This window comes from Parus major, chromosome 9 (assembly GCF_001522545.3).
Source record: "Parus major isolate Abel chromosome 9, Parus_major1.1, whole genome shotgun sequence".
In the NCBI taxonomy this organism is placed as follows: domain Eukaryota; kingdom Metazoa; phylum Chordata; class Aves; order Passeriformes; family Paridae; genus Parus; species Parus major.
In genome coordinates this window covers 24,764,150-24,790,088 of record NC_031778.1, presented here as the reverse complement: position 1 = coordinate 24,790,088, position 25,939 = coordinate 24,764,150, and the positions used below count along the sequence as shown (strand labels likewise).

The following is a 25,939-nucleotide window of genomic DNA, read 5'->3' as shown; positions in this document are numbered from 1 at the left end:
CTCCTGTGCTGCCCTGCAGCTCCTGTGCTGCCCTGCAGCTCCTGCAGCTCCTGCAGCGCTTCTCAGTCTCATGAACTCATCTTCCTTCACTTTTTCTTTTATGTTTACCTCTACAGGAAGATGTTGCTTTTTTCTGGGTTGGTTTGTTTGTTTTTTTTCCAGTAGCTGAATTTTCTTACCTTTGATAGACTTATCTTAATGCCAGTGGCAGAGAGCAAACACTCCCAGTTAATAGTCACTGATAGTTTGCTTGGGGAGGTGTTCAAGGAAGGGAACTATGCTCGTTTGCTGAGGAAACACCAGGACAATTCAACCTGGCTGATGCCTGAGAATCCATAATGGGCAGGAATGTTTGTCAGCAGACAGAATAATCCTACCTACACTTTTACATATGCAAGATACTGTTACTCAGTGAGCCAGGGCAGACAGAAATCAGGTTTTTTTGAAGTCTATTAGAAAATAGAGGTCCTTTATTTTTGTATTGTAAAATTGAAAGTGTTTTAAGACATAAAAATGACATATTGGGAAGCAGCAGATGAATGTGCTTAATTCCAATGTCTAGCTTGAACTGCAAGTCCGTGTCTAAATTTCCCCTGTGGAGGTCGTTTTTCCTTCTCTCAAGCTCTTGCCATTGAGTGCAAATGTCTGGGCTGTTTAGGATTGTACAAGCCAGTTTGTTGGGAATGCTTGGGAGCCCTGGGGTGGGGTGACATGGATTGTCTTTGCAGGAGGTACTGTGAATGTAATTCCCATAACATTGCTGACTGGAAACATTTCCAGTTTACCTTCTGCTGCAAAACTTGTGGATGAGTACTGGGCCCCATTTTCCCTTGACAATAACTCTGCTGGGGAAGGAGAATTTGGATTGTGACTCCGTATATAGAACCTCTTTGTGAGCAGTTTCCCAGCTTGAGAACACTACTTGTTTATCTACATACTTACTAAAATATTCCTTATTTCTACTGCATCTGTATTTAACAGGATGTTTACCATTATTTTTCATTTAATTTAGCTACTCTTTTTCAAGGAAAAGCCCAAACTCATAAAAGCAGATGGTGGGCACTTGCAATGAGAGGTGCCTCATACCATTTGGAGCTGGCTCTTTTTTGAAGTGCAGTTTTGAAGCTTTTTTCCACGCTGGCATTTGCAGAGGGCTTTTCATTTTCAGCTAAGATGTGGTACTGCTGCAGGCTCTGGCAGAGCTCTGAAGCCTTGGAGCTGCCCTCATCTCTCCAGCTGCTGCTGTCACCAAATGTCATTTTCTGTCACCTCTGTATCTGAGCTACTCTGGGTTAATGTCACTGAAAAGGTTTCAGAGGAGAACACACAGTGTGATTAGACATCCTCATCTCTAAAGATAATGAGACTGCAGAGTGACAACAGGCATGAACCATTTAACTCAGTTGGAACATTTTGGGTCAACTCTGGATTTAAGGATTCTGTAATGCACTTGGCATTTTTCTGAACTATGGATAAATGCTAATGAAAAGTTATAATAGCCTGTAGTTTGTATTTACCTCTGGATATTTTACCTGAGTTTTCATCACTACTTTATCATTCTTCAGGATCTCCTAATGTTCAAACCCCCAGAATAGCTTCTAACAGTACCAAATTTTGATCATTATGTGTAAAGCCGTGTTTGTGTGCTCACTCACATTAAAATCTGACTTATAAAATACTGTGCATGGGCGTGAGCCAAAGATAAGTCACATGCTTACCTCTACAAAGCTGAACTACACAGAATTTCTTGGATTGAAAGAAGTAAAACTATTATCCAGCTGGTATAAAACTCCTGTTTTCTCAGGTTTCCAGTGGGGCAATTTGAGAAGTCCTGAGGTCATGCTTGAGAAAAAAAAAAAAAGGATATTTTTTTTTTTTTATGTGTCAGTTTGTGCTTGCTGTTAAAGTGTTGGTGCTGACCCTGCAGAGGTGATTTGGAATGACTGCAGTTATTGTTGCAAACTGTAACCACAGTTATCAGAAGATACAAGGTGGTTTTTCCCTCTGTTAGCAGAATTAATTTTCACTGTGGGTAATCAGAATACAGCATTTTAGCAAAGCATGAAGAATGGCTTTGGATTTTATTTTGCCTTGCTCTGAAAAAGTGCAATCTCCCGACAGCTGCGTGTTTTTCCTTTTCCTTCAGCAAAAAATGGCCCTATTTACGATGTTGCCTGGAGCCCCAATTCTGTCGAGTTCTGTGCTGTGTATGGTTTCATGCCTGCCAAAGCCACAGTTTTTAACCTGAAATGTGACCCCGTGTTTGACTTTGGCACCGGGCCTCGCAATGCTGCCTACTACAGCCCCCACGGACACATCCTGGTGCTGGCAGGGTTTGGGAACCTCAGGGGACAGATGGAAGTGTGGGACGTTAAAAACTACAAACTGATTTCCAAGCCGGTGGCGTCGGATTCCACGTTCTTCGCTTGGTGTCCCGACGGGGAGCACATGGTGACAGCCACCTGCGCTCCCCGCCTGCGCGTCAGCAACGGCTACAAGGTGTGGCACTACACGGGCTCGGTGCTGCACTCCCACGAGGTGCCCTCTGACCAGGAGATGTGGCAGGTGTCCTGGCAGCCCTTCCTGGACGGGGTGTTCCCGGAGAGAGCCGTGAAGCTGCGGGCGGTTCCCGGCGAGCTGCCCGGCGCTGAGCCGAGGCCCGCGCAGGCCTACAGACCTCCTGCCCTGAGGAACAAACCCGTCACCAGCTCCAGGCTGGTGAGTACCAGTGTCCTGTGGGAACTGACCTCCTGCCTCGTGTCTGCGGCTCAGCCTCACCCACGTGTCTGCTTTTCAGGAGGAGCATGGGAAGAGTAGTTGGGCTGATGGCACCGTGGGGGTTTGGGGGGGTTCTGGTAACCTCCTTTGGCACTTTGCTCGGCACACTTTGTAAGGATGTGTGCTAGAAAGCTCTCGTCTGTTCGGCCCAAGTACTGTCCTTTCACAAAGCATTTGCAAACTTTTGTAATATTCTTTGCAACATGCACTGAAACACTAAACCCCAAGTGAGGCTTCTGGTGAAATTGAGTGCTCTGGTTAGGACAGAAGCCTCTGATCTGGGTGACTTGACTTGCCAGTTATGAACCCAGCCAGCCTTTCTTGTTGTTTTGTTGTTTTTGGGTTTTTTTTGTTTTGGTATGGTTTAGTTTTTTATTTCTTTTTGTAAGATAAATGTACTTATTAGAAAGAGATTGGATCATTAGCAAGTCAGCTGCAGCTTAAACACATTTCAGTACAGTGACCTGCTTTTATAATTGGTTGCTTTCTGCAGGTTTTCCAAGTAGGCTGAATAGCAACATATAACAGCTGCAGCCTTCACGTTTGAGCCCTGGAGAGCTTTGGTTCTGAGCCTGGTGCTTTGCAGGAGACTCAGCCTGAGAACAGTCTCTTAGCCATGCTGAGGGCTGCTCTCACAAACCATCCCTGAGCAGAGGGAGTAGGAAAAAGATACAGTCAGTAAAATAATTCTGCTTACTTATATGGGCAAAAAATCGTGTCACATGCATTAAAACAATACAGTGCCACAGTTGAGAGTTGTCATAAAAGCACCAAACAGCCCCCCTTCTCAGCCCCCCTGTCCCTCAAGAACGCCCCAGTCCCCTCCCAGCGCTCAGCCTTCCTCTGGTCATCAGGAGTTTGAGTTACAAAGCTGTCAACAACAGCAAAATGCCAGGCTTCAGACATTTTGTGTAGATTATCCCTCTTGGATTTTATTTCCTTCCTGAGATAGAAAACAATGATTTTGTTGTTTTATCAGAAGTCTGTGATATTATTAGGACACACAGAGTAGGCCCATGCAAACTCGAGTGGATGAGTTTGAAACCCTTTTCACCCTTCTTTGGCTGTTCCAAGGGGTGCATACTTTCCCCCCACACACTTCCTTTCTTTTTTTCTTTTTTCTTTCTGTTTCATCTTTGCACATGATGTTCTCTTAGGTAGATTTTGGGGTTTCTGTGCCAACATGGAATATGGAGTTTTAACCATTTTGCATATCCTGCAGCATGAGGATGAGCCACCCCAGAACATGAAACCCCAGCTGGGAGGTGGTGATAGGCCACTATCTAAAACAGCTCTCAAAAATCAGAGGAAACATGAAGCAAAGAAGGCTGCTAAACAGGTACTGCTAAAGTTTTCTTAGGAGGATAACTTTAATTAGTTAATTAGTTTCCCCCAAGGGCAGTGGTCAGTCTCAGAGCAGTGGCTTGTGCTCTGAGCCCTCCACGCCTGTCGTGTGCTTGGCAATGTGGGAAGGGCAGCAGAGTTTAACCAGAGAAAAGCAGGTACAAAAGGGTGATTCAAAAATAGCAGCCTTGCTGCAGCACTGTGAATGTTAGCTAAAATCAGTGTGGAGACAAAGTGATTCTGACTTTCCACGTTCTACAGAATGTGTTTAGGTTTTAGGTAGGAGTTGAGAACAGGCTGGGTGCTTTGTGTTTGCAGCAGGTCAAGGCTGAGGGGTGTTTTTAGTGCAGACCAGAGGCAGCCTGTCTGTCACCTGGGCTTACTATTCTTTGACTAGGTAGACAGAAGTCAGCTTTTGGTATTAGCCTTCCAATCTCTACAAACCTCTGAAGCAATAATTTCTTTAAATGCTATTTTAAAATATTTCTAGCACTGGTTTTGAGCCCTTTCTATTGCTTTAGAGACAATGACCCAGTCTGCTTTGTAAAATATTTGTGTATGTGTTTGTCATATTACTCTTAAACTGATGTTTCCTTGTGGTTGGGATCTTGAGGAAGTAGAAATTAAACAAGAAGAAGCATGTAAGCTGTTCCAGATAAACCTTTGTCCATGGAAATCAGATCAATAGGTGATACAGTACCTGAGAACAAGTCATTCCCAGACTTTGGAATACACCAGCAAACTGGGGAAAGAAGAAATATTAAATAGATCCTCTTAAAGTGATTAAAGACATTTTTCATTCTCTTTGTAATCAAAGGTATTTTCTAGACTGTGTTTATGTGTCTGCAGGAAGCCAAAGCTGATGCACACCAAGGCCCTGCCCAGGTCAAAACTGCTCAGAATGCCCTGCAGAACACTGTGCCTGCCGTGACCACAGGAGATCCTGAAGTGGACAAAAAGATAAAGAATTTGAAAAAGGTGTGAAGAGATTATTTTTCTAGCAAACAGTATTTCTCCAAGGGCTGATCTGTCAGACCTAGTGGGAGTGTAAGGTGAGCTGAGTTCAGGAGGATGCACGGTAATGTCTGTCGTGTGCCAGGGTTCCTGAAGGTGCCATCCCAGGTGCCAGTACAGGGAGGAGTTTTTAAGACGAGCCCTCAGGCTCTGGCCAGGAGTGCTGGAGGTGCAGGCAGTGCCCAGGAGGGTGTGGGGTGCCCTGGCAGGCGTTGGTGCCCACACAGGAGCTCTGTGCCTTCTGTGGCTGTTGGGACCTGCATCTGGCAAGGGAACAGTGCCAAGTCCACTGCCAGTCCTGACAATTCTTGCATTAAATAATGCCAGAATAGAAATTGTTAAGTTCTGGCTAGAGAATCTTTCCCATTTCTCTTGGCTGCCTCCTGCTGCTCATAGTCTCTGGATCAACATTCCAGGCTTTCTGAGGAAAATGTGTCATGAAGAAGAGGCATGGTGATGGAGTAATTTCCAAGTTTGTATCTAGCCCTTCAGTGAGACAGTGTCTGGTGTTTGTTTCAGAGATGAAGTGCTGCTGTTCTCCAGGTTCTGTTCCTGAAAGAAATGTCTGTTATGGGTGGGAAATTCTGGGCAGAGCATCTGGATATGCTTAAGGGATTGTGCCTTCCACAGAGACCTGTCTCTGGATGCATCAGGCCATTACAAGTGCAGCAGCTTCTTAGACTATTTTCTATTCTTGTTTCACCAATATTTTTGTGTTAACTGGCTTTTTGTGTATTTTTTTTGCAGAAACTAAAGGCAATTGAGCAGCTGAAAGAACAGGCAGCTGCTGGCAAACAGCTGGAGAAGAATCAGGTATGGTTGGGATCTGTATAGTTTATTCCAGGTTCATTTTATAATAAGCTACATCTATGACATTTTATGCTTCTCTGCTCTAGGTGGAGAAGATTCAGAAAGAAGCTGCTCTTCTTAAGGAACTGGAAGACCTGGAACTGGGTGTTTAAATCTTCGTTGGGCTCCTGTATGGTTCTAACATGAAGTTGATGCAAAATGTAGTTTGTTAAACATTTCAGCAAATGACCAAGGGTGAGGAAGTCCACAGATTTGCTTGTCATTTCTCTTTAAAAAAGCGTTTTCCTAAAGATTTGTGCACATGAAGCCGTAAGCACGTGATGAGTATCCATCAGCTAGTTCTGCTGCTGTTCCAACGAGCAATGCACTCTTTTTCTGAGAACATACTGCCTAAAGCAGATTTTTTTGTCTTGGTTGTGTGGGAGAAGGGAAGGCGCTGAAGCCATTTGATATCTTTATTTAAGAGGAGATGTGGTCTCTATGCAATAAGGGCACGTGGATGAAATAAAGAGCATTTATTGACGGCGGGCTGTCCTTGCTGTGTGTGACCGCCAGGGGGCGCGCCCGGCCCGGCCCCGCCCCGCCCCGCCGCGCGCGTGACCGCGGCGAGCGGCGCGCGGTGCCTCAGAGCGCCGAGATGCGAGCGGCGGGGCTGCGGCGGCTGCTGCTGCTGCTGCTGCTGCTGGCGGGGCTGGCCGCGGCTCCGGGCGGCGGCGGCGCCGCGGCGGCGGAGCAGGGCGGGTTGCCGGCGAAGAAGCTGCGCATGGCCTACGCCACCGGGCCGCTGCTCAAGTTCCAGATCTGGTGAGGGGCGCCCGCCAAGATGGCGGCGGCCAAAATGGCGGCGTCCGCAGGGCCTTCGCCTCTCCCTCCTTCGTTCGTTTTTTTCCCTTTCCCTCAGCGCGGCGGCGGCCTCGCTCGCTCTTGTCCGTGAAGGGGCCGCCGCCAGGGCTGGGGGCCGCCCCGGCCCGGGTGACCTGTCGGGGCGCCCGGCGCTGCCGGAGCGTGGGAGGCGGCACCGGGCCGCGGGCGGCGGCTCTGTCAGTGGGTCCCACTCTACGGCCACCCGCCGTAAAACCGCGCTTTTTCGGGCCCTTTAATGCCGCGGATGGCGTTGTGGCGATGCGGGACTAACGTTTGGTTGGAATCGATGTTTCAGCAGTGGCTGTAATTTTGTGTTTGTTTTGGTGCAGTGCCCGTATTGCAGTCGGTGCGCTCGGGCACCTTTGCACCATGCCGGGGGTGTTGCCGACGGTGCCAGCAGCTGCGAGCAGGACTGAGGCAGCCCCGGCACACGGGCTGTGTTTGCGGGGAGCGGGCCCGGAGCTCCCGTCAGCACGGTTCCCGGCCCTCAGGGCGGGCAGGCCGGGGGCGGCCGAGCAGAGCCTGGGCCGGGCCCTGTGGGTCCATGAGGCACCGCAGAAGCGCTCAGAGCAAAGTGCGCTTGGGTCTTGGGCGGCTTTCCGCAGTTTTATAGAGGCGGCTGCTGGAAGGCGAGTCAGGGGACAGCTCGGGAACATTTAACTCCTGCAGTTCACGTGTCGTGCCTACATGGGGAGTGACACTGCCTGTCTGGGCAATCCCAGAGAGGAATTCAGACGGCTCTGTGTGAAGATTTATTTTTTTTTTTAATTCTTTTTTTTGTTGTTGTTGTTTTTGGGCACAGAGCAAGGGATTGCTTACATCGACTTCCTAAATTAATCCTAATTTAACAGATTTTTACAGGGAACGCAGGTGATTTGATGCCCAGTGGGTGTTTCCAGAGCTCTGTTTGTGCTGGGATGTGGAGCAAACCAGTGTCACGCCCAGGGCTTACTTGTTGGGATTTGTGATGTGTAATTTCACTGCAGCTCAGGTTTTTTCTGTGCCATAAAAAATGTTAGTTCTGTTTTAACTGAAGAGGGTGAGTACTGCTGAGCAGTGGTTGTACCATGCAGCCCTCGATCTGTGGTGACAGTGCTGTCTGTGTTCAGTGTCTCCTGAGGCTACAGGCGGGTGTTTGAGGAGTACATGCGGGTCATCAGCCAGCGGTACCCAGACATCCGAATCGAAGGGGAGAACTATCTTCCTCAACCTATTTATAGGTGAGCGTGCCACCTTGTGCTGTGTACTGTCTGTCTGCTTTCCAGGGATAAACACGTGCCTTTACACTGAAATAATACAGAAAATGTAAACTTAAGGGGCTTTTCTCTTGCCATTACATACAAGTGTGGTGATTTTCTGCGTTACAGGTAGCTGCCTTAGTTTTCCGTACAAGTATCACTGTCTGGGTAGTTGTATGATGAGGCCTGTCATATCCAAGCTAAAATTATGTAACTTTTTTTTAAAGCAGTGATTTTTCCCAGCTTTTCTTCATGCTGTATCTGGACATAAATTCAATTTGTTGCTTAGGCTTATGCACAGTGACAAATCCCTGTAATGGGTTAAGGACACAGAGGAAGGGAAAGTTCACATTTAACATCTGAATCAGGGGAGCTCACCTCAGTGGGGAGGCTGCCAGATTGGCCTTTGGTGCAGCTGTGGGAGGAAAGCCCAAAGAAATTTCGCAAAAGACAAAATAGTGTTATTCCTGTTACTTAAAGCAGTGTGCCCACGCTGGAGAGTGATGCCATAGTTACTGGGTGGCTCCTGGAACACTCGTTGGCCCGATTTCTGGCAGGGTTGCAGTGGTGGGAGGCTGCAGGGCGCAGTGCCTCAGTGTGGGCTGGCTGTGGGGAGTTCTGCATCACTGGGAAATGCTCCACAACACGTGGTGCCCATCAGTTAAACATGTCTGTGATGTGGAACAGCTTCTTTAGAAACTGAATCTGTTACCTAGTTCAGGCATATGTAAGTTAAAAGCAAAGTCCCATCTGAGGTCTGCTGAGGGGCAAAAGAATCTGTGGTTTACGGGAAAGTGCCTTTCTGGGGTGCTGTGCAAAAGCAGGGTCTTATTGGGATATTGTTAATGTGTGTTGTTGCATTTTTGTTTTGTTGGTTTGATTTGCTTTGGGATTTTTTTACAGTGAGATTAACATTCTTGGAAAGTTTTGTACTTCCCCTGAAACATTTGATTGTTCACTGTCAAAATTCTAGTGAGGTAGATTAAGTTGTATATGGTGAAGTAGGAACTAAACCTTTCAATCACTGGTGTGTGTTGTCTCCAACAGGCACATAGCATCCTTCCTGTCTGTCTTCAAACTAGTATTAATTGGCTTAATCATCGTTGGCAAGGACCCGTTTGCTTTCTTTGGCATGCAAGCTCCAAGCATCTGGCAGTGGGGCCAGGAAAACAAGGTAAAGACATACTTTTAGTCTGAAAAAGCAGCTTCAGAGTTACTTTATGAGGGTGCTCTGTGAGTCCCTCAGTTCTGACTGATTTACCTTTCATACGCTACAGCATTACAGTAGAATAATTATTACCAGTTGTACTTTACACTTCTGACAAACCCAGGATTGCTTCTGTGATCTCTCTTCCAGCTGCTGCTACTGCAGAGGGGCAGATGAGGTTAATGTGCTATCAAAGATGATAAAAGAGTTTTTTATTTTTTAGGGCTCAAGAGTAGCATTTCAAGCCTGTATTATTGATGTTAAAATTACAGCTTCCCGTCTTTGTGGAAAAATCAACTGTTTTGCAGTTGATGTTTCCATCAGACTCCTGATAGATAGGGCAGCATTTAGAAGGGTGTTAGAAAAATGAAATTGAAATGCTGTGGGTGTTTTTGGAGAGCAGACTGGCATGACATTGTGGGAGAATAACCCCATGAGTCAGTACTCATGATGCCAGCAGATTCAGGGTGTTGTACTCTGATTTAGAGTAACCTTATTCCAGATTTATTCCACAAAACTAAAGTAATTTGCAGACCTTCCTGCTGAGCTGCCCAGTTCCCTGGGTTTTTCACTGGCCAGTTTGCATGCCCAGAAGCTGTAATATTTCCAGCTGGGTTAAATGAGCCAACTCTGTGCCTGGCTGGGCTGGCTGTAGTGCATAGCTGCTGTCCCTGTGCCAGGTTCTGTGATGTTGCAGTGACCTGTGTGACTGTGCCTGTGAACAGGAAAAGGAAATTAGGGATGTGCTGGTGGTGAGGGAGGAGCTACACTGCTGAAAATGCTGTCCTTTCCTCCTTAGTCACCCATGCAGAGAGAAAATTCCAGCTGAAGAGCTTGGAGGCATGCAGGAGGGTTGGTGGTTCCTATACACATGTGACTTGCCTTGCTCTGCTCTTTGTGGCTGGGCCCTTTGCTCTGTGATCTGGAGATTGCTGTGACAGTGACAGGCTGTATCTGGGAATAGTTCCCATGTCCCCTGCAAACCTGGCTGTGCTGGCTCCAGAGGTGTGCAGAGGGCTGTCACTTGGGTGGGTTTGGAGCTGGTTTGGTGCATTTCTGGGGAAGGCAAGGTGCAGTCTGTTCAAGGGGAGGAAGGGGAAGTGTCTGTAGATGGGAACATTCCTTGAACAATCACAGAGGGAGTTCAGAGGCACCAGTGAATAATAGTAGGTGTGGCTGAGGTCTGTGTGGATCTTTGTTCCCTTCCAGGTGTACGCCTGCATGATGGTCTTCTTCCTGAGCAACATGATTGAGAACCAGTGTATGTCCACTGGGGCTTTTGAAATCACTTTGAATGGTGAGCTGAGACTTCGTTTGAGGGGTGTCACATATACACATGTGAGAGCCTGTGGGGTGAGGAGAATGAGGGATGGTGTCAGGAAAGTTATATCCCAAATGTGGTATGTAGAAATTGCCATCCATTTGGATCTTCAGATTTCATCTATCACAACAAAATATAAAAATCATAAAAGTCTTATAAAGCAATTGATACAGATGTCAGATATTCTAGAATAGCTCTGTAAAAACTTACTCTGAAGGATATTTGATCCCTTGGAATAACTGTGTTATGTTCTTGCTTTATATGTGATGTGCATTAAGTAGGAAGCCATCAGCTGGGGGCGTGCACTCTCCAATTAGATGCTTTCCCTGTCTGTTCTGCAGCATGCTTTAGCCTTGGAATCCTAAAGAATCCATTACGGTTACCAGATTATCAGTACTGTTGGGCAACAATACTGATTTTCCAGGTTAACAGGAATGTCAGGATATTTTGCACCTCTCCATCAATATGATACACTTCTAAGTGGAAGCATTAGACACTCTGCCCTCCTTTCTTGTAACCTTGGGAAAAGGAGACTCAGAGGTGACTTTACCACTCTCTACAACTCCCTGAAAGGTGGATGTCGTCAGGTGGGGGTCGGTCTCTTTCTCCAGGCAGCAACTGACAGAACCAGAGGACACAGTCTTAAGCTGTGCCAAGGGAAATAAAAGTTGAGTATTAGGAAAAAGTTTTTTACGGAAAGGATGATAAAGTATTGGAATGGTTTGCCTGGGGAGGTGATGGAGTCACCATCCCTGGATGTGTTTGAAAAAAGACTGGATGTGGCACTCAGTGCCATGGTTTAGTTGAGGAGTTAGGGCTGGGTTGGACTTGATGATCTTGGAGGTCTCTTCCAACCTGGTGATTCTGTGATCCCTAGTTGGTTCAGCAAGTGGTTGGAAGGATTATTGATTCAGATGTTTTCCTCAGCACAGATCAGTACCAACTCACACAGCTTCCTAGAGCTTCTCAATTCCATGTTTGCACCAGCTCTGCCTGTTTTTTGATGCTCCCAGTGTAATGGTGCTTTTCTCCCATGTATGTTCTGTGCTAGATGTCCCAGTGTGGTCTAAGCTGGAGTCTGGCCACCTCCCTTCCATGCAGCAGCTTGTACAGATCCTTGATAACGAGATGAAGCTCAATGTGCACATGGAGTCAATGCCCCATCATCGATCATAGCCCCATCGATCAGCACTGAAACTTCTCGTAAGTCTCCTCCAGTCACCAGTGTGTTTGCCCAGGTGAGAGAGGCACACTGGAGACTGGATTGTGTGTTTGTCCAGTTAAATGTTTTTCTGGAGAATTAGCTCCTGTGATGTTAAACTGTCACGTTTGGTGTCACAGAGGCTGTTTGGGGGGGAGGTTTTGGGATGTGGCTCATTCTGCCTGTCTCAGAGCAGGAAGCTGGCATTCCATGAGGCAGGAGAACATGTATTACTGTAGGCAGAAGGGCATTGAATGGCTAATGTCATTGAAGTGTGTGGTGCAAAGATCAGAAACGCGCTGCCTTACGTGCCTTAGAACAGTCTCTGCACAGAGGATTAGGGTCTCCCTGGCTTTTAACCCAGTTGAATTCCACAACCTTGGGGAACAGGATGTTGTCCTGTTCCTTGCTTAACCCTGGAGAGCAGCACACCGTCATGCTCCAGTTGCTATACTGCCCTGCCCCTCCACAAAAGCTCCACAGCTTTTGGTAGCACAGGGTTCACATCCTGTAGGTATTTTATGACAAACCACTTCCACATCTCTGTGTCACCTGTGGCGTTCAAAATGCATAGGTTATGATTCTGCATCTTGGGGCTTGCTTGATGCAGGTGTGCAGCAGGTTCAGTGCAGGTGTGTCCCTGGCTCAGTGCAGGTGTGACCCAGGCTCAGTGCAGGTGTGACCCAGGCTCAGTGCAGGTGTGACCCAGGCTCAGTGCAGGTGTGACCCAGGCTCAGTGCAGGTGTGTCCCTGGCTCAGTGCAGGTGTGTCCCTGGCTCAGTGCAGGTGTGTTCCTGGCTCAGTGCAGGTGTGTNCCTGGCTCAGTGCAGGTGTGTTCCTGGCTCAGTGCAGGTGTGTTCCTGGCTCAGTGCAGGTGTGACCCAGGCTCAGTGCAGGTGTGCTGCTGTGGCACAGGGCTGTTGACGACTGTAACCCAGGTGTCTCTCCACAGGCGTTGGGTGGTGGTTCCTGGGCCACGTGGTGCAGACCCATGAAGGCCTGCACTGAAGACAGCCGCTGTTGGTGCAGGCTGGATGCCTCTCTTGCATCCACGTTGTGCCTCCTGGACAAACACTCAATGAGCCCTGTTTCAGTGCTGGCTGGTCCACACTGCACAGCCACGAGTGCAATAATACTGTATAGTTTTTTTAAGACTTCATTCGACCAGTTCATAGATCAGCAATGCAGGCATTACTAATGGTAACTTATTTTATATTCATGTTTCACACAATGGCAGATTGAGTTGATACCTAATTTTTCCTTGGAAAAAGAGAAGTTTGTTTAATCTGTTGTATTTTATATGAATTTATGTTCTTTTTGTAGTTTAAATGAAGTTATAGGAGTGTCTGATATTGTCCTAAGCTGTTGAGTAAGTGATAGCTGTCTATCAAATCTCTTTAATGTGGTTAAAACAGGTTTGTATATTTTTCAAAATCTATGGAAGAGTCGAACAGTGCATTATATACTGAATTATATAAGCAAAATTATATGCAGAATAGTTACATCATTTGGTGACTTCAGTGAAAATTAAGATCAGCTACTCTTTAATCATGTGGGCCAGCTCTAGCAGTTCTTCCTTGGCCATTTGAGAGATGAGCTGGGCCTTCCTGCTGTCCTAAATAGAACCCAAGAACATTAATTGAAATAAAGAGTTCCCATTTCCTGTGTGAAGTACCTTGTTTGTCACTTATGGACATTCTTGGAACTGCAATTGAAAAAACTGCATAAAAAGCCAACTTTTCAAAGTTACTGATCTTGTATTTGTCGTGTGTAGGCCCTCGAGAACCTCCAGTGCAGGGAGGGGCACATGGAGCTTGGCCTTACCCTTCAGGCACCTGCCACAGTTGAGGTGTGACCTCCCTGGGGGAAGCTGGCCAGGTGAAGCCCAAGTTAGCTGTGAGAGGCTGGGAGGTTCCTCACTGCCAAGTGCAGCACCACAGGTCTCTAAATGCCCATTGACAGCTCTGTGTTTGCAGTGCTTGAAGCAGAGCCCATCCCTGGCTGCAGCTGGTACTCCCTGGAACCAAGCATAGGTGATTGCTTTGGGCACTCTGAGGGCATTTGTCACTCTCTGGACAGGGAACCACCTTGTTTTGTACCTGCAGCCGGCTGAGCTGCCATGGGCACTGGGAATACTTGGGGCATTCCTGCTGGTCCCACCTTCTTGTCAGGAGTGGCAGAGCAGTACCTGTGTGGGTGACTGGAGCAAACACCTGCCTGTGTACCTGTCCCAAGCCCTGGCTTGGCTGTGCTATGTTTTTACCTTGTGCCTTAGCCAAGGCCTGAAGTGTCTACTCAGCTGGGGCTGGAGACAGAAGAGAGGCTGCTCAGGAGCTGCCTGAGCAAAGCCCTCTCATGCCTCCATCACCAGGGTGTCCCCAGTGAGAGCTGCTACTGCCTGCCCTGAGCAAGACCCATTTGGGGCTGTGCAAATCAACCCTGGACTGCCCTTTGCTCTGCACCAAGGCAGGGCAGAGCCAGAGGAGAAACCTTGCTGAGCACGTGCAGGTGCCACAGCATCAGGGACTGTCTCTGGCTCATTCTGCCTTACACCACACACACACACCGGTCAAAGCTCCTGTGCATTTATTATCGCCTTGATGGAGCTGCGCAGCTCATCACTTATGTCAGCAGCCATGCAGAGCTCCAAGATCTTCACAGCCTGGGTCATGAGGTACATGGGAGGCTGCATTTTGTTCCACTGCACACTGGAAGGGAAGTTGAGGCATCCCCGCATCCTGTCGAAGAGCTGCAGGATCCTCACCCGGAAGGCAAGCAGCAGGAGCTCGTCCTCACCCAGCTGGGCTGGTGGAAGCGGCTGGCTGGCGGTGCCGACCTGCAGAACCAAGGACACGTGTCAGCAGAGCCACCCGAGCTGGGGGCAGGGCTTCCAGCAGACAAACCTGCCCCTGTGACGGAGCCCCTGGAGGAAAGTAGTTGCCATGCACCCTGCTCATAGCTCTTCTCCCTGTGGCAGAGCCAGGGTGACCCTTGGGGATGTAGCCGGGGTCCTGCCTGGGAGTGGAGTCCCACACTGTGGCCCCTTGAAGAGAGCTGGGGCTGGCAAGTGCCCCATCTCCACAAGAGTGGCAGTAATATGCACACCTCCACAGCTTGCTTTTTGGGGAAGGAGCATGGGACAACATAGGGAGCATCCACCACAGGCTAAGTGCAGATGGGAGCTTCTCTGGCTGCCCTGCTCCTGCTGTGGGGAGTGGCTTGGCACAGGAACAATACCTTCACTTTGGTTCCCATGTTGAATTTTGCTTGTCGACCCATGGCGAGGAAGGAGATGAAGATCTTGTCCTGGGCCAGGATCCTGACTCCCACATGGCGGTTCAGGGAGATGAAAATGGGGCTCAGTGGGACATGAGGTCCTGGCAACAAGTTTGGCCACATCCACCTTCTTACCCTGTTGCCTGCTTGGTCCAAATACTGCCCACCCTGGATACTCATATTTATCCTAAAGAAAGGGAAATGGAAGCTCTGAACTCTGTAAGCTCCTGTGGCAGAAGGTCTCTCATTCCCCTGAGGGATGGGACAGGGGCACAGCAGGGGCAGGGTCTGTCCCCCATCTCTCAAGGCACAGCTGGGTTGCCTTGCTCTGAGGGCACCCAAAGCAGGGCCTATGAGCTGCTGAATTTGTCTATTTTTGGATGCTATTAAAAATACCCTTTATGGCCTTTGAAATGTCAATGCACAGAGGAGACAGCTGAACGCACCACTCATCTCCGTTTGGGTAATAGCATGTGCTCCTGCCATCAGACTGAAACAGTGCTCGGATTTTGGCTGTCCTCTGCTCGTCTTCCTGTACTATGCAAATCAGCTGGTCTCTCTGTCGCGTAATGATGATGGCCAGGTTTCCAGATGGATAGCTGCCACCAGGTAAGGTGTTTGTAACCCCCTGCTTTGCTTGACTGGTCTGTTACTACACACTAAATACTTCTGGGTACTACTTTGGGGTGTAAAAACATATATTACTCAGAGCACTGTGTTAAAGGTGTTTAGCTTCCTAGGGCTGGGTCTTGGAAGCTAGTGCTCATTGGAGCTGCTGACTGTTCTCTGAAAGCTCAGCCCAGGAGCTGTGTCAGGTTTCACTGCTGCTGTTCATCAGACAGAGCGAGTGGGAATGATGAGCCAGGTTGTAATAAAGTGGACTGGGACACATTTAAAATTAGTAACAGCCCTGGACTAGTGGAGGCAAGTGAACTCTGTAAAGGATACAATAACTGCGAGGTTCCGTCTGGGAGCATGGTAAGGAATTTCTTTCCATTTTTGTAGTACTTCTGCACCAATTTACCCTTCCCCACCTAAGATTGGAAGGATGGAACAAATGAGAGCAGTCTGGCACAGCTGCCCTGTGAAAATGGGTACTGCCGGGCTCCGACCGCTCGGCTGACACGTGCAAAGGGCTCCCGTCGCTGTCGGCCGCAGGTACCTGCCTTCTTCCCCAGAAGACTGAAATCATAGCCAAGGTCACCGAAGGCCACAGGCTCCTCTTCGTGCTCGGGCTCTGTCTCGGGCTCAGGCTCCTCCTCAGGCCGGGACTCGGGCTTGGGCCCAGGCTCCTCCTGGGGCTGGGGCTCTGGCTCCTCCTCGAGCCAGGGCTCGGGCTGGGGCCCGGGCTCCTCCTCGGGCCAGGACTCGGGCTCGGGCCCGGGCTCCTCCTGGGGCTCCGGCTCCAGCTCCAGCTCCTCCTGGGGCTGGGGCTCCAGCTCGGGCTCGGGCTCAGCTGCACTTGGAACAGGCTCTGGTGTCCCACCTTTGGGAGATGGGAGTTCCTGGGAAAGCTCATAGGAAATGGATCCAGCTTGCTGTGAACCTGCAGAGCACAGGGAGGGCCTCTGTGCAGCAGAGGGGGTTGGCAGTGGCCACCATGGGGCTGCCTGATTCCTCTGGGGGAGTGGGAGTTCCTGGCTGAAACGTTCCATCCTGACAGTCTGTCTTGGGGTATTTTCTAACAAGGGCAGTCCAAAGTGCTCAGCTATTTCAAAGCACAGGATTATGATAAAAGATAGTATTTTTTTCAGTTATGTGTATACACACAACTGTGTAAAGACCAGCTTTTTGGGATAACATTTGGCTCCACACACTGGAACTGACCATTTGACATCCCAGTGCTGCAAAAGCCTCAGTGCCCTGCTATCCTTTGTGAAAACATGCCCATATTGTAAATCTGGTTCACCTGTCAAAACTCCTCAACTACAGCTAGACTCAAAGGCTGCTCAGTCATCCACAGCCTGGGGCTAGGAATTGGTGGAGTATCCACCTGGTCAGGCAAAATATGGGTGAGCCTCATTTTGGCAGTTCCTCCTACTTCCCAAGGGCTTGGCTCTGCCAACTTGTCCTCTCAGGTCAGGTTATGTGCATCTCAGCTGGAAACTTCACATGTACTGAAAATCATGACAAACAGCCTCTCTGTGCTCATGTGTGAGGGATGATTTAATACAGCTGTATCTAATTTAATGAGATTGCATATCTGACAACGAACGAACATGCTGCTGTGTAAAATCCTCCAGTTAGAAACCAGCAATTCCACTGCATGCATTGTTGAGACAAATGGACAAATCCATACAGAAATGCCAACTCACCTTTAGTGGCACTCGGCTTTAAAGACTGCTCGGCCAACTCTCTAGCCAGGTGTCTCTTCTGCTGCCTGGAAAATAGAAGTGTTGTTGACACCTCATGTATCTTGTTTGGAAAGCTGCAAGTAGTGGATATCCCTGCTTTAGGAACACAGTTTCTGAATCTGTTTTTCTCTCTGCTCACAATTCCAAGTAACAGGCAGCAGTGTCACCAAAATACTCGTGCCTCAGCAGGAAGGAATTATGCCCACACAGATTCCAGTGAACAGACTGCCACTGCGGTGACATCAGCTCTGCTGGCGGGAGAGCCGAATATTGTAATGGGGTTTGGGTCAGGATTTTACGTGAAAGAGAAGGACAGATGCCCACAAGATCAAGAAAATAGCTCATCTTAAAGTCTTGTGTAGCTTCCTACAAATCTGACAGTGGGACAGTGGTTTGGTTTGTGCTTTGTACATAGTAGGAAGCACTTTCACCCTCAGCCTGCGGAGGATTTTCAAGGAGACCTACAGTTTGTTTCCAGGTATACTGGTTTGGTTTTCCTTTTCCCTGTGGCTTAGACTTTCCCTGGAGGTTTAAACTCTTGCACAAGCTTTGGGTGTCCTGTAAACAGCCTGAGAACTTGCATAGTTCTTATGCGTGACTCTGGAAACTGTAATCCAAACAATTTATAGAGCAAAACAGAAATACAAACTTCAGCTTTGTTTCAGTGCCAGAGGTAGAAGCTACATTCAAATGCTGTCCCTTCCCACAGCTATTTTTTGGACAGTGCAGTTTTTGGCTCTACCTGTCTCTAAGATAGTTCATCTGCCAGCACTGGAATTAACATTTCACCCAGCATGTGTCTCACCATCTCCTTGTGCAGCCTGGCAATAGAGGAGTCAGGAGGGACCAGAGAGAAGCTGAACTTCCGGTGCCTAAATTTCTTCTTTAATCCCTCTCCCTGCAGCTTCTTAACACTCCTTTTCCCCTCAGAGCTCCCTGTGTTCGTTACACAGACCTGATCCCCAGTTCTCCCAGTACCTCCAGTTCTCTTGCTCCTTTGACAGCAGCAGGTTGGCTTCACAGCCGAGGGATTCCTGGGTGCTGACAGCTCTGGGAAGGCTGCTGACATCCTCGAGCCTCTTCCTCTCATTCCTGATGAACTCGTAGAGCTCTCGGCTGCGCTCGCAGCAGAATCTCTAGAAGGCAAGAGAGCGGAGCCGTGAGCACGGCTGTTGCACGGCAAACCCTGCTCGTCCTTCCCACCAGCTTACGTCTTCCTGGTCCTCGGAGAGAGGGACGTCCTCGGAGAAAGGGAACGGCCTCAGCAGGTTGCCACAGTACTCGCATGTTGGCTCAGCATCCTCCTCTGCCTGCAGCGATGGTGGGGAGAGCAGGGAGGAAGGACATGGGGTGCCAGCCCCCAGACCCCCGGCTCAGCACGGCTAAAGAGGGCTCTGCTCAAAATGCAACAAATGTGACAAAGCGCCTAAGGGCACTCATGGCAGATCTGTGTCTGGGGTATCTTGGAACAATTTAACTCAAAGCATTAGCTTCAGGAAACCACCAAAAAGAAAAGCAGAGGTGTTGTAAGTAAATCAATAAATGCTCCCTAAGAAAGGGAATGACTGTGATATTTATGAGCTGTGCTCCTTCCCAAGGAAGCTGAGAGCACAGAACACTGAGGCTGAGGATGTGAATGTGTTACAGAGAAAAATTCTTGATGTCTGCAGGTATGGGAATTTCTGAGGAAGCACCAGCAGACTTGGTGATACAGTGCTGGTCACATCTGACCAGGTGCAAACCAGGTTGGCAGCAGGGTGTGTTTTGAGTATGGAAACAAAAATTCCCTCACTCCCCACCTTGTGCCTTGGATTAATTCTTTGGTGACTTTGCTCTGCTAAGGGTTACAGGGAACTCTGTGCCCTGCTTGTATTCTGTGTTTGTACCTATTTATATACATTTTCTATCAGATTTAGACAAAATATTCTGCTGGGAAATTCTCAACAGAGGATGCAGCAGTGGGGAGAGACTGCACAGCCTCTTGCTACCCAGGTGTGCACAGCCAGCACTGTTTCAACAGCCTCGCAGAAGAAAAACCTGTCATGAAGGGGCTCCCTTGCGGGCTCGGCAAAGGGCGTTGGTTCCATGTTTTGCACATGGAACTGTGTGAACGAAGCAGCGAGGTGCGCCCACCCCCAACTGACCTCGTGGTGTACGTTTGGCTGTGCGGACTCGGGTCTGTAGGCCAGGAGGGTGGGCAGGCCCGCGAGGATCGGCTGCGGGCCGGCCGGGGGTGTCTCGCCCCGCGGCTCTGCCGGGAGCTCTGTGCCCTCCTCGGGGGGCCGGGGCCAGCGGAGCCCGTCCGCCCCATCGTCCGCCCCTCCGCTGGGCTCCGCGGCCCAGCCCGGCCCGTCCATGCCCGGCGGCTGCGGCGGCGGCGTCTCCAGGGCGACGGGCGCGGGGCACGCCGGGAGCGCGCGGGCTGCGGCTGCGCCCTTGTACCGGCCCCTGTGCCGGCCCCTGTGCCGCCCGGTACCGGCCTCTGTACCGGCCCCTGTGCCGCCCTCTGTGCCGCCCGGTACCGGCTCTATACCGGCCTCTGTACCGGCCCCTGTGCCGCTCGGTACCGGCCTCTGTACCGGCCCCTGTACCGCCCCCTGTGCCGCCCGGTACCGGCCTCTGTACCGGCCCCTGTGCCGCCCCCTGTGCCGCCCGGTACCGGCCCTGTACCGGCCCCTGTGCCGCCCCCTGTGCCGCCCGGTACTGGCCCTGTGCCGGCCCTTGTGCCAGCCCCTGTGCCGCCCGGCACCGGCCCCGGGCCGAGGCTGCCCCGCGGCGCTCGCTGCTCTTCGGGGCTGTAGCTGCGGCTGCTCCGTTCCCGCGGCCGCCTCGGCGGGGCTGCGGGCGCTGTGCCGGCCGCACTGCCCGGTACCGGCTGTCCCCGGGAGCCTGCGGGGCCCTTGGTGCCAGCGGTGTCCGAGCCGCCGTTCTCGGTCCTGCTCCTGCCGTCCCCGCTCCGCATCTGCCGAGCCCCGGAGCTGCTGCTCGGGGAGCTGGGCTGGGGGTGACAGCACGCGTTACCGAACCCGAGCTGACTGTGCGGACACCACCTGCCCGAGCGCGTTCCTTACACCTGTGCCACACGCTGTCACACACCTTCCTGAGCTCTCCCGCAGGACTTGGTGCTGGGGAACCTCTGCAAGGAACCCGCACATACAGTTTGCAGAATAAAAGAGAGAAAACTGTCATGTGCAAACACAGTCAGGTTTGGCTACCCCTCGGGAGAGCAGGTGTGTGCTACTTTACCAGTGCTGGCTGTAAAAATTCACAGTGTCTTACTAGCATGTGAGTTCCACAACACAGTAAGTCAGCTTCACTTATTTTTCAGATGGAAAGCGCATGTTGAGATGCAGCCAGTGGTACCAGTGACTCGTCTGGTGTTGGTGCCCAGAGCACTGCAAGATTATTTCCATGGCTTCCTGGGATCACCACAGCCCTTGGGTCTGGCTGTGGTACGACGGAGCCGAGTGCCTGTCCCGACAGCCAGAGGCACAGCCCCAGCCAGGGCCCCTCGAGTTGTGCTGTGTTCAGTCTAAACTCATCAGGCCCTGGACACTTGCATTTTCATTTGCCTTTGAATCGGAAATAGTTTTTAGGGAGAACTCTAGCAACAGAAAAGTTGCTTCCCAGGCACAGCTTTTGCTCCCTGGGCATCACCTTCCACAGCAGATGGTCCTGGTGGGCTGGAGAGCAGCCAAGGGGCTCAGGGCACCTCCCAGGTGTTGTAGCCTGGCTGGGGGTCTGCCTGGCACGCAGGTCTGCCTGCTGCAAGCTCTGTCCAGATATGCTTCACCATCCCTTTCAAGGCTGGGGGCTTGAGAGGGGTCAGTTCTGTTCAGAAAAACAGGCAGGCCTCAATAATCTCTTCTGAATGTCTTAAGGAACTGTCACAACTTTACTTGGGAAGTCATATCAGCTGCCTTGGGAGGAAAACCTGAAACCTGAGGGAATCCTGAAATGAATGCCACTTGTCTACTAGGTGACCTGAATTGGAAACACCTCCCTTCTTGGCAGTGCCAGCTGAGGTATTCCTTATCCTAAACTCAGTTTCAGTCAGAAAAGACACAAGGTGATGGGTTTGTTTTGTTTGGGTTTTTTTTAGGTGAAATCTAGCAAGAGTTTGCTACTCTTTCAGAACTGAATGGAGTGGACAGACCTAATGATAAAGTGTGTTAACTTATGTGGGTTATAGGTAACACTGGAGTAATTAATTAATCCTGCTATATTCAAAGACACACTTTGGAGCTTTGCTTTATGCAAAAATCCTCTTATGTCCCAAATGTCAATAAGCAAATTACCTTCCATGATAGGTTTTACCAAATTACAGAAAAATTAATCAGATCCTTAGGAATTCTTGCTTAAATCCTGATGAAAGCACAGGTAGTGACAGCTGTTGGAGCCATAGCTTGATTTTGATCCTGTTTATGCAGGAGGCAATTAGTTCACCAGGCTGATGCTGCTGGAGTTCTGCTGGCACAATGTAAGCGACACCAGCTGTAGAATCTTTAATTGTTGGTATTCAGTGCCTAGAGGGTAATTCCTTGGGAGGTTTTTTCCATGGTCACTTCCAAGTTCTTGCAGCCAGACCGAGCTTCCCTTCACTGAGGCCAAACTTGTTCCTGTGCACTTTTCTGAGGGCTGCTGCCAGGTGCTGGTGACGGCTGCTTAGGGCTTGGACATAACTCCAGAGCTCTCCCAGGAGGAACAGTCAGGACTGGTTTTCCTCCTTTTGTATTGTATTTATTCACACCAAGCCTCACCTGTCCCTTTACCTGCCATTTTCCACCATTGTGAGGCTTCCCCCTGGCAGTGTCACCTCGTGGCTCAGTGCCTCCTCCAAATGGTGCACGGACAAGATTTGGCACAGCCGTGTGTGGAGCTGGTATTTGCTGTCAGTGACTCCAGCAGAACGTTCCTGTGGCAGGGAGGAGCTGCAGGCAGAGTCAGTTGTGGTGACAGCCCCATGATTCAGTTGCACAGGTCAGGCTGTCACTGTTGTCCCTGGGACTCACATCCCCACCCAGTTCCTCTGCTCGTGTGTCCAGCAGCGGGGCTGGGAGGTGGCACGGACAGGGAGCCTCCAGGGAGAGCCAGCCCGTGCCAGGGGATCCCAGCTGATCCAGCATGGCCGAGCACACCACGAAACCACGGAGCAGCTGCCACGCACTCCTGTGTTAATACAGCTCCTCAGTGGAGGTTTTGCAAAATATTTATTGCAAAATAAAAGAAATATGGCAACAAAACTTAAATAGCAAATGACAAGACACTGGCCATAAAGCTCTTGTTATATTATGAATCTTTGACAATAATCAATACTAGAGTGTGTCCCAGGGCAGCTGCACATGGACAACCCTGTGTCACTGGCTCCAGCCATCTGCAGTCTGTGAAACCTGTGCCTCCTGCTTGCCCCTGTACCTGGCCCCATCCCCCTAAAGCAGACAGGAGCCAGCAGTTCCATGCTCTGTGAAATGTGCCCCAGCCCCTTCTCTCCTTTTTCCTGTTAAAGCCACCACAGCTGACCCAGTGCTCTTCCCTTCTGTAAAGTACCAGGGAATGGAGAAATATTGCTGAAGTACCTACTGCTCCCCTCACAGCTTCTCCTGTGAGAGGCTGCTTGGATTTCTTTCCTTTCTCACCTATTCTCACATCTACTAGGAAAGGACAGGCAGCCAGGGAGGAGTACAGAGAGATTGTAAGAGATCAGGTTAGGACTGCCAAAGCCTGAAAGAATTAAATCTGGCCAGAGGCATCAATGGCAACAAGCGGAGCAACCTCTATAGGTACACTGGTGATAAAAGGAAGACTTGAGAGAATGTGGACCCTCTATGGAAGGAAATAGGAAACCCAGTTCCCTGGGACGTGGAGAAGGCTGAGGCACTCAGCCACGTTTCTGACACAGCCTTCACGGCATGCTGCTCCAGCCACACTGGCCAAGTCACAGGAGGCAAAGGCAGAGAGCAGCAAAGAACTGCCAGCAGTAGGAGAGCATCGGGGTCGAGGAGGTCTAAGGGACCTGAAGGTGCACAAATCCATGGGACATGATGAGATGCACCTGTGGGTTCAGAGGGACTGGTGGAAGAAGTGGCTTGGCCACTATCCATCATGTTAGAGAAGTTGTGGTAGTCCAGAGAAGTTCCCACTAACTCCAAGAGGGGAAACATAACCCCCCCCCCCCCCTTTTTTTAGAAAGAGGAATTAGGGAGATCCACAGAACTACAGGTGGTCAGGTCTCACCTCAACACCTGGAAAAATCCTCCTGGAAACGATGCTAAGGCACATGGAAAACGAGGTGACTTGTGATAGCCAATATGGCTTCACTAAGGGCAAATGATGAGAACTTAGAGCCCCTTCCAGTGCCTAAGGGTGTTACAAGAGAGCTGGAGAGGGACTTTGGACAAGGGCCTGGAGTGACAGGACAAGGGGGACTGGCTTCCCAGTGCCAGAGGGCAGGGCTGGATGGGATATTGGGCAGGCATTGTTCCCTGGCAGGGTGGGCAGGCCCTGGCACAGGTGCCCAGAACAGATGTGGCTGAGCTTGGATCCCTGGCAGTGTCCAGGGCCAGGCTGGGCAGGGCTTGGAGCCATCTGAGATATTGGAAGATGTCCCTGCCCATGGCAGGAGGATTGGAACAGATAATCATCTCTTCCAAACCAAACCCTCTTGTGACACTAAAGCCTTTTATTAAAGCCCACCTGTGACAGAAGGAGTCTGTACTGCTGCTGAAAGGGCTTCTAGATGTGCTCCAAACAGGAGCCTCTTAAGCCACATATCTAATGGAAGCACTCTTTACATAAAATATAATTATAAAAGGTAACTCTGTGTGTATAATCTTCCTAAGGCACCCAAGAATTTTAAAAGACCGTGTCCCGCTCATGTTACTTACAGCACACTCTTGTTCCTCTTCTGCCCAAAGTTACAACCGTTGGCTAGTCAGAAGCCTTAGCATACAAGATGGCATAGCTGAACAGCGTCAAAAACAGGAACCAAAACCAAACCCTGCTGAAGCACTACACCCAGACAGCTCGAGTCTCACTAGCATTGCATCATGGGCAGCACATAGAAATTGTCACGTTGATGCCGAGGTTTCCGTTGTCAGCAAAAAGGTGTGCGGTGGCTGTATCAAAAACGAGGCAGTTGCTGCTGCGGATGGCCACGGACACGCCGTCGTGGATGGAGCAGGGAGACGCCTCCCAGGTCAGCCGGTGGCAGCTGCTGTGCAGCTCCAGTCTGTACTGAAAGTTCTCTGCCTGCTTACGGGTGCCAATGAGCAGCACGGTGGCAAAAAACTGCTGGTGACCTTCACACTTCTCCTGTTTCTTCAGCACCAGCATGAAGTGGTGACCAAAGCACGACTGCATCATCACCCAGTCCACTGCCCCTGGCAGGTTAATGTCTGTGGCAAGGAAAATGATGTCTTCTCCCTGAAGGGTGGTAATGCTTTTGTGGGCATGCATGAGGTGGGACATGACGGCTTCCAAGGACCCCTCCCAGTCACAGGAGGTACCAGGGCACGGGCAGGAGTAGGGACGGTACTCACACATGGCTTCATGTTTTGGCTTTTCTGTGTGGTGGAGTGCCAGGGAGCAGCCTGTTGTGGCATACTGGAAAGAGACCAAACAGAAGCCATCAGGAAAGGCACCAGCACTCGTATTCGCTGCTCCCACCCGTCAACTGGAAACACAGGTGATCAGCCAGAGTTCTCGTGCTCATTGCAAATTTTACATAACTTGTATGTAGCCTGGATTTAAGCTGAGCTTTTACTTAGTATTTGTTTCCACTTAAAATGGATTCTTCTTGTATTTTGTGGTTGTTTTTTCCTAACACAAGCACTTAGATAAAATGGGCTGTACGGCTGAGCTGTAGTTAGATCTGCTGTTGTGGTTAGATCTGATCCGTCCAGATCAGCTGGAGATGTCCTGGCTTGGATTTTCCTTTTCTTTAAAAAGAACAGAGGATTCTAGTTTCAACACCTGGGGTGATGGGTGGGTGTCCTCTGCAGGGGGATCTGGATGTGGGGATGATGGGTGGGGGTTTTCTGCAGGGGAACAGGGACGGGGGTGGTCCGGGCGGTCCCCCTGCCCAGCCCCTCATCCTTACCTTGCACGGGAAGAGGACGGCCGAGGCCACCTTCTCCATGGCCAGGTTCCTGATGTTGGGGGTGAGGGGGCCCCGGCAGGTGGGACAGAGGCTCAGCTGCTGCCGGCATTGCTTGCACACCAGGTGCCCGGCCTGGCACTGCAGGATGGGCGGCAGGACATAGTCGAAGCAGATGGGGCACTCGAAGAGCGAAGTCAGCTCCTGCTGCTGCTGCTGGTGCTGCTGCTGGGGGGGAGGAAGAGGAGGAGGAGGGGGAGGCGGCGGAGAAGCCCCGCCGGTGCCCGGCAGGACGGCGGCGGGGGACGGGGCGTGCTGCTGCTGCTGCTGCTGCTGCTGCTGCTGCTTCCCGCAAGGCTTGCTAGGGCCGGGCCCGGCCGAGGACGGGCGGCTCATCGCTCCTCGGCACCGCCGCCAGCATCGGGCCGCGCTGGGAA

At 50.4% G+C, this 25,939-nt stretch overlaps 4 protein-coding genes across 12 annotated transcripts in view; 2 read left to right on the top strand and 2 right to left on the bottom strand.

Moving 5' to 3' along the window:
- EIF2A (eukaryotic translation initiation factor 2A) overlaps window positions 1–6,469 on the top strand; it is a 16,894-nt gene extending 10,425 nt beyond the window's left edge. For 4 of the 9 annotated variants that reach the window (XM_033516665.1, XM_033516662.1, XM_033516663.1 and 1 more), the window contains 5 exons: window positions 2,147–2,718; window positions 4,001–4,117; window positions 4,951–5,100; window positions 5,884–5,949; window positions 6,033–6,469. In XM_033516665.1, coding sequence (XP_033372556.1) covers window positions 2,147–2,718; window positions 4,001–4,117; window positions 4,951–5,100; window positions 5,884–5,949; window positions 6,033–6,098 — 971 coding nt within the window. In that variant the 3' untranslated portion in view covers window positions 6,099–6,469. Of the gene's footprint in view, window positions 1–2,146; window positions 2,719–3,935; window positions 4,118–4,950; window positions 5,175–5,883; window positions 5,950–6,032 lie in introns of those variants that run through there. The other 5 variants (XM_033516666.1, XM_015638208.2, XR_004498680.1 and 2 more) reach the window with 4 other exon arrangements.
- An 86-nt stretch (window positions 6,470–6,555) lies between these two features.
- SELENOT (selenoprotein T) lies at window positions 6,556–13,526 on the top strand. The gene is made up of 6 exons (XM_015638191.2): window positions 6,556–6,750; window positions 7,920–8,030; window positions 9,096–9,222; window positions 10,465–10,552; window positions 11,628–11,779; window positions 12,730–13,526. Exons 1-5 carry the CDS (start codon window positions 6,584–6,586, stop codon window positions 11,750–11,752), a joined length of 618 nt encoding a protein of 205 aa, XP_015493677.1. The 5' UTR covers window positions 6,556–6,583; the 3' UTR covers window positions 11,753–11,779; window positions 12,730–13,526.
- An 820-nt stretch (window positions 13,527–14,346) lies between these two features.
- Window positions 14,347–22,533, bottom strand: ERICH6 (glutamate rich 6). The gene is made up of 11 exons (XM_015638190.3): window positions 22,420–22,533; window positions 20,504–20,543; window positions 19,552–20,405; window positions 18,619–18,717; window positions 18,386–18,543; window positions 17,369–17,433; window positions 16,220–16,599; window positions 16,002–16,087; window positions 15,500–15,652; window positions 15,015–15,240; window positions 14,347–14,613 (listed from the first exon to the last, which is right to left on the bottom strand). The coding sequence occupies exons 1-11, from the start codon at window positions 22,531–22,533 to the stop codon at window positions 14,347–14,349; spliced, it is 2,442 nt and encodes an 813-aa protein (XP_015493676.2).
- Window positions 22,534–24,066: 1,533 nt separating this feature from the next.
- On the bottom strand, window positions 24,067–25,933 carry SIAH2 (siah E3 ubiquitin protein ligase 2). The gene is made up of 2 exons (XM_015638359.2): window positions 25,506–25,933; window positions 24,067–25,009 (listed from the first exon to the last, which is right to left on the bottom strand). The coding sequence occupies exons 1-2, from the start codon at window positions 25,896–25,898 to the stop codon at window positions 24,452–24,454; spliced, it is 951 nt and encodes a 316-aa protein (XP_015493845.1). The 5' UTR covers window positions 25,899–25,933; the 3' UTR covers window positions 24,067–24,451.
- Between the last annotated feature and the right edge of the window lie 6 nt (window positions 25,934–25,939).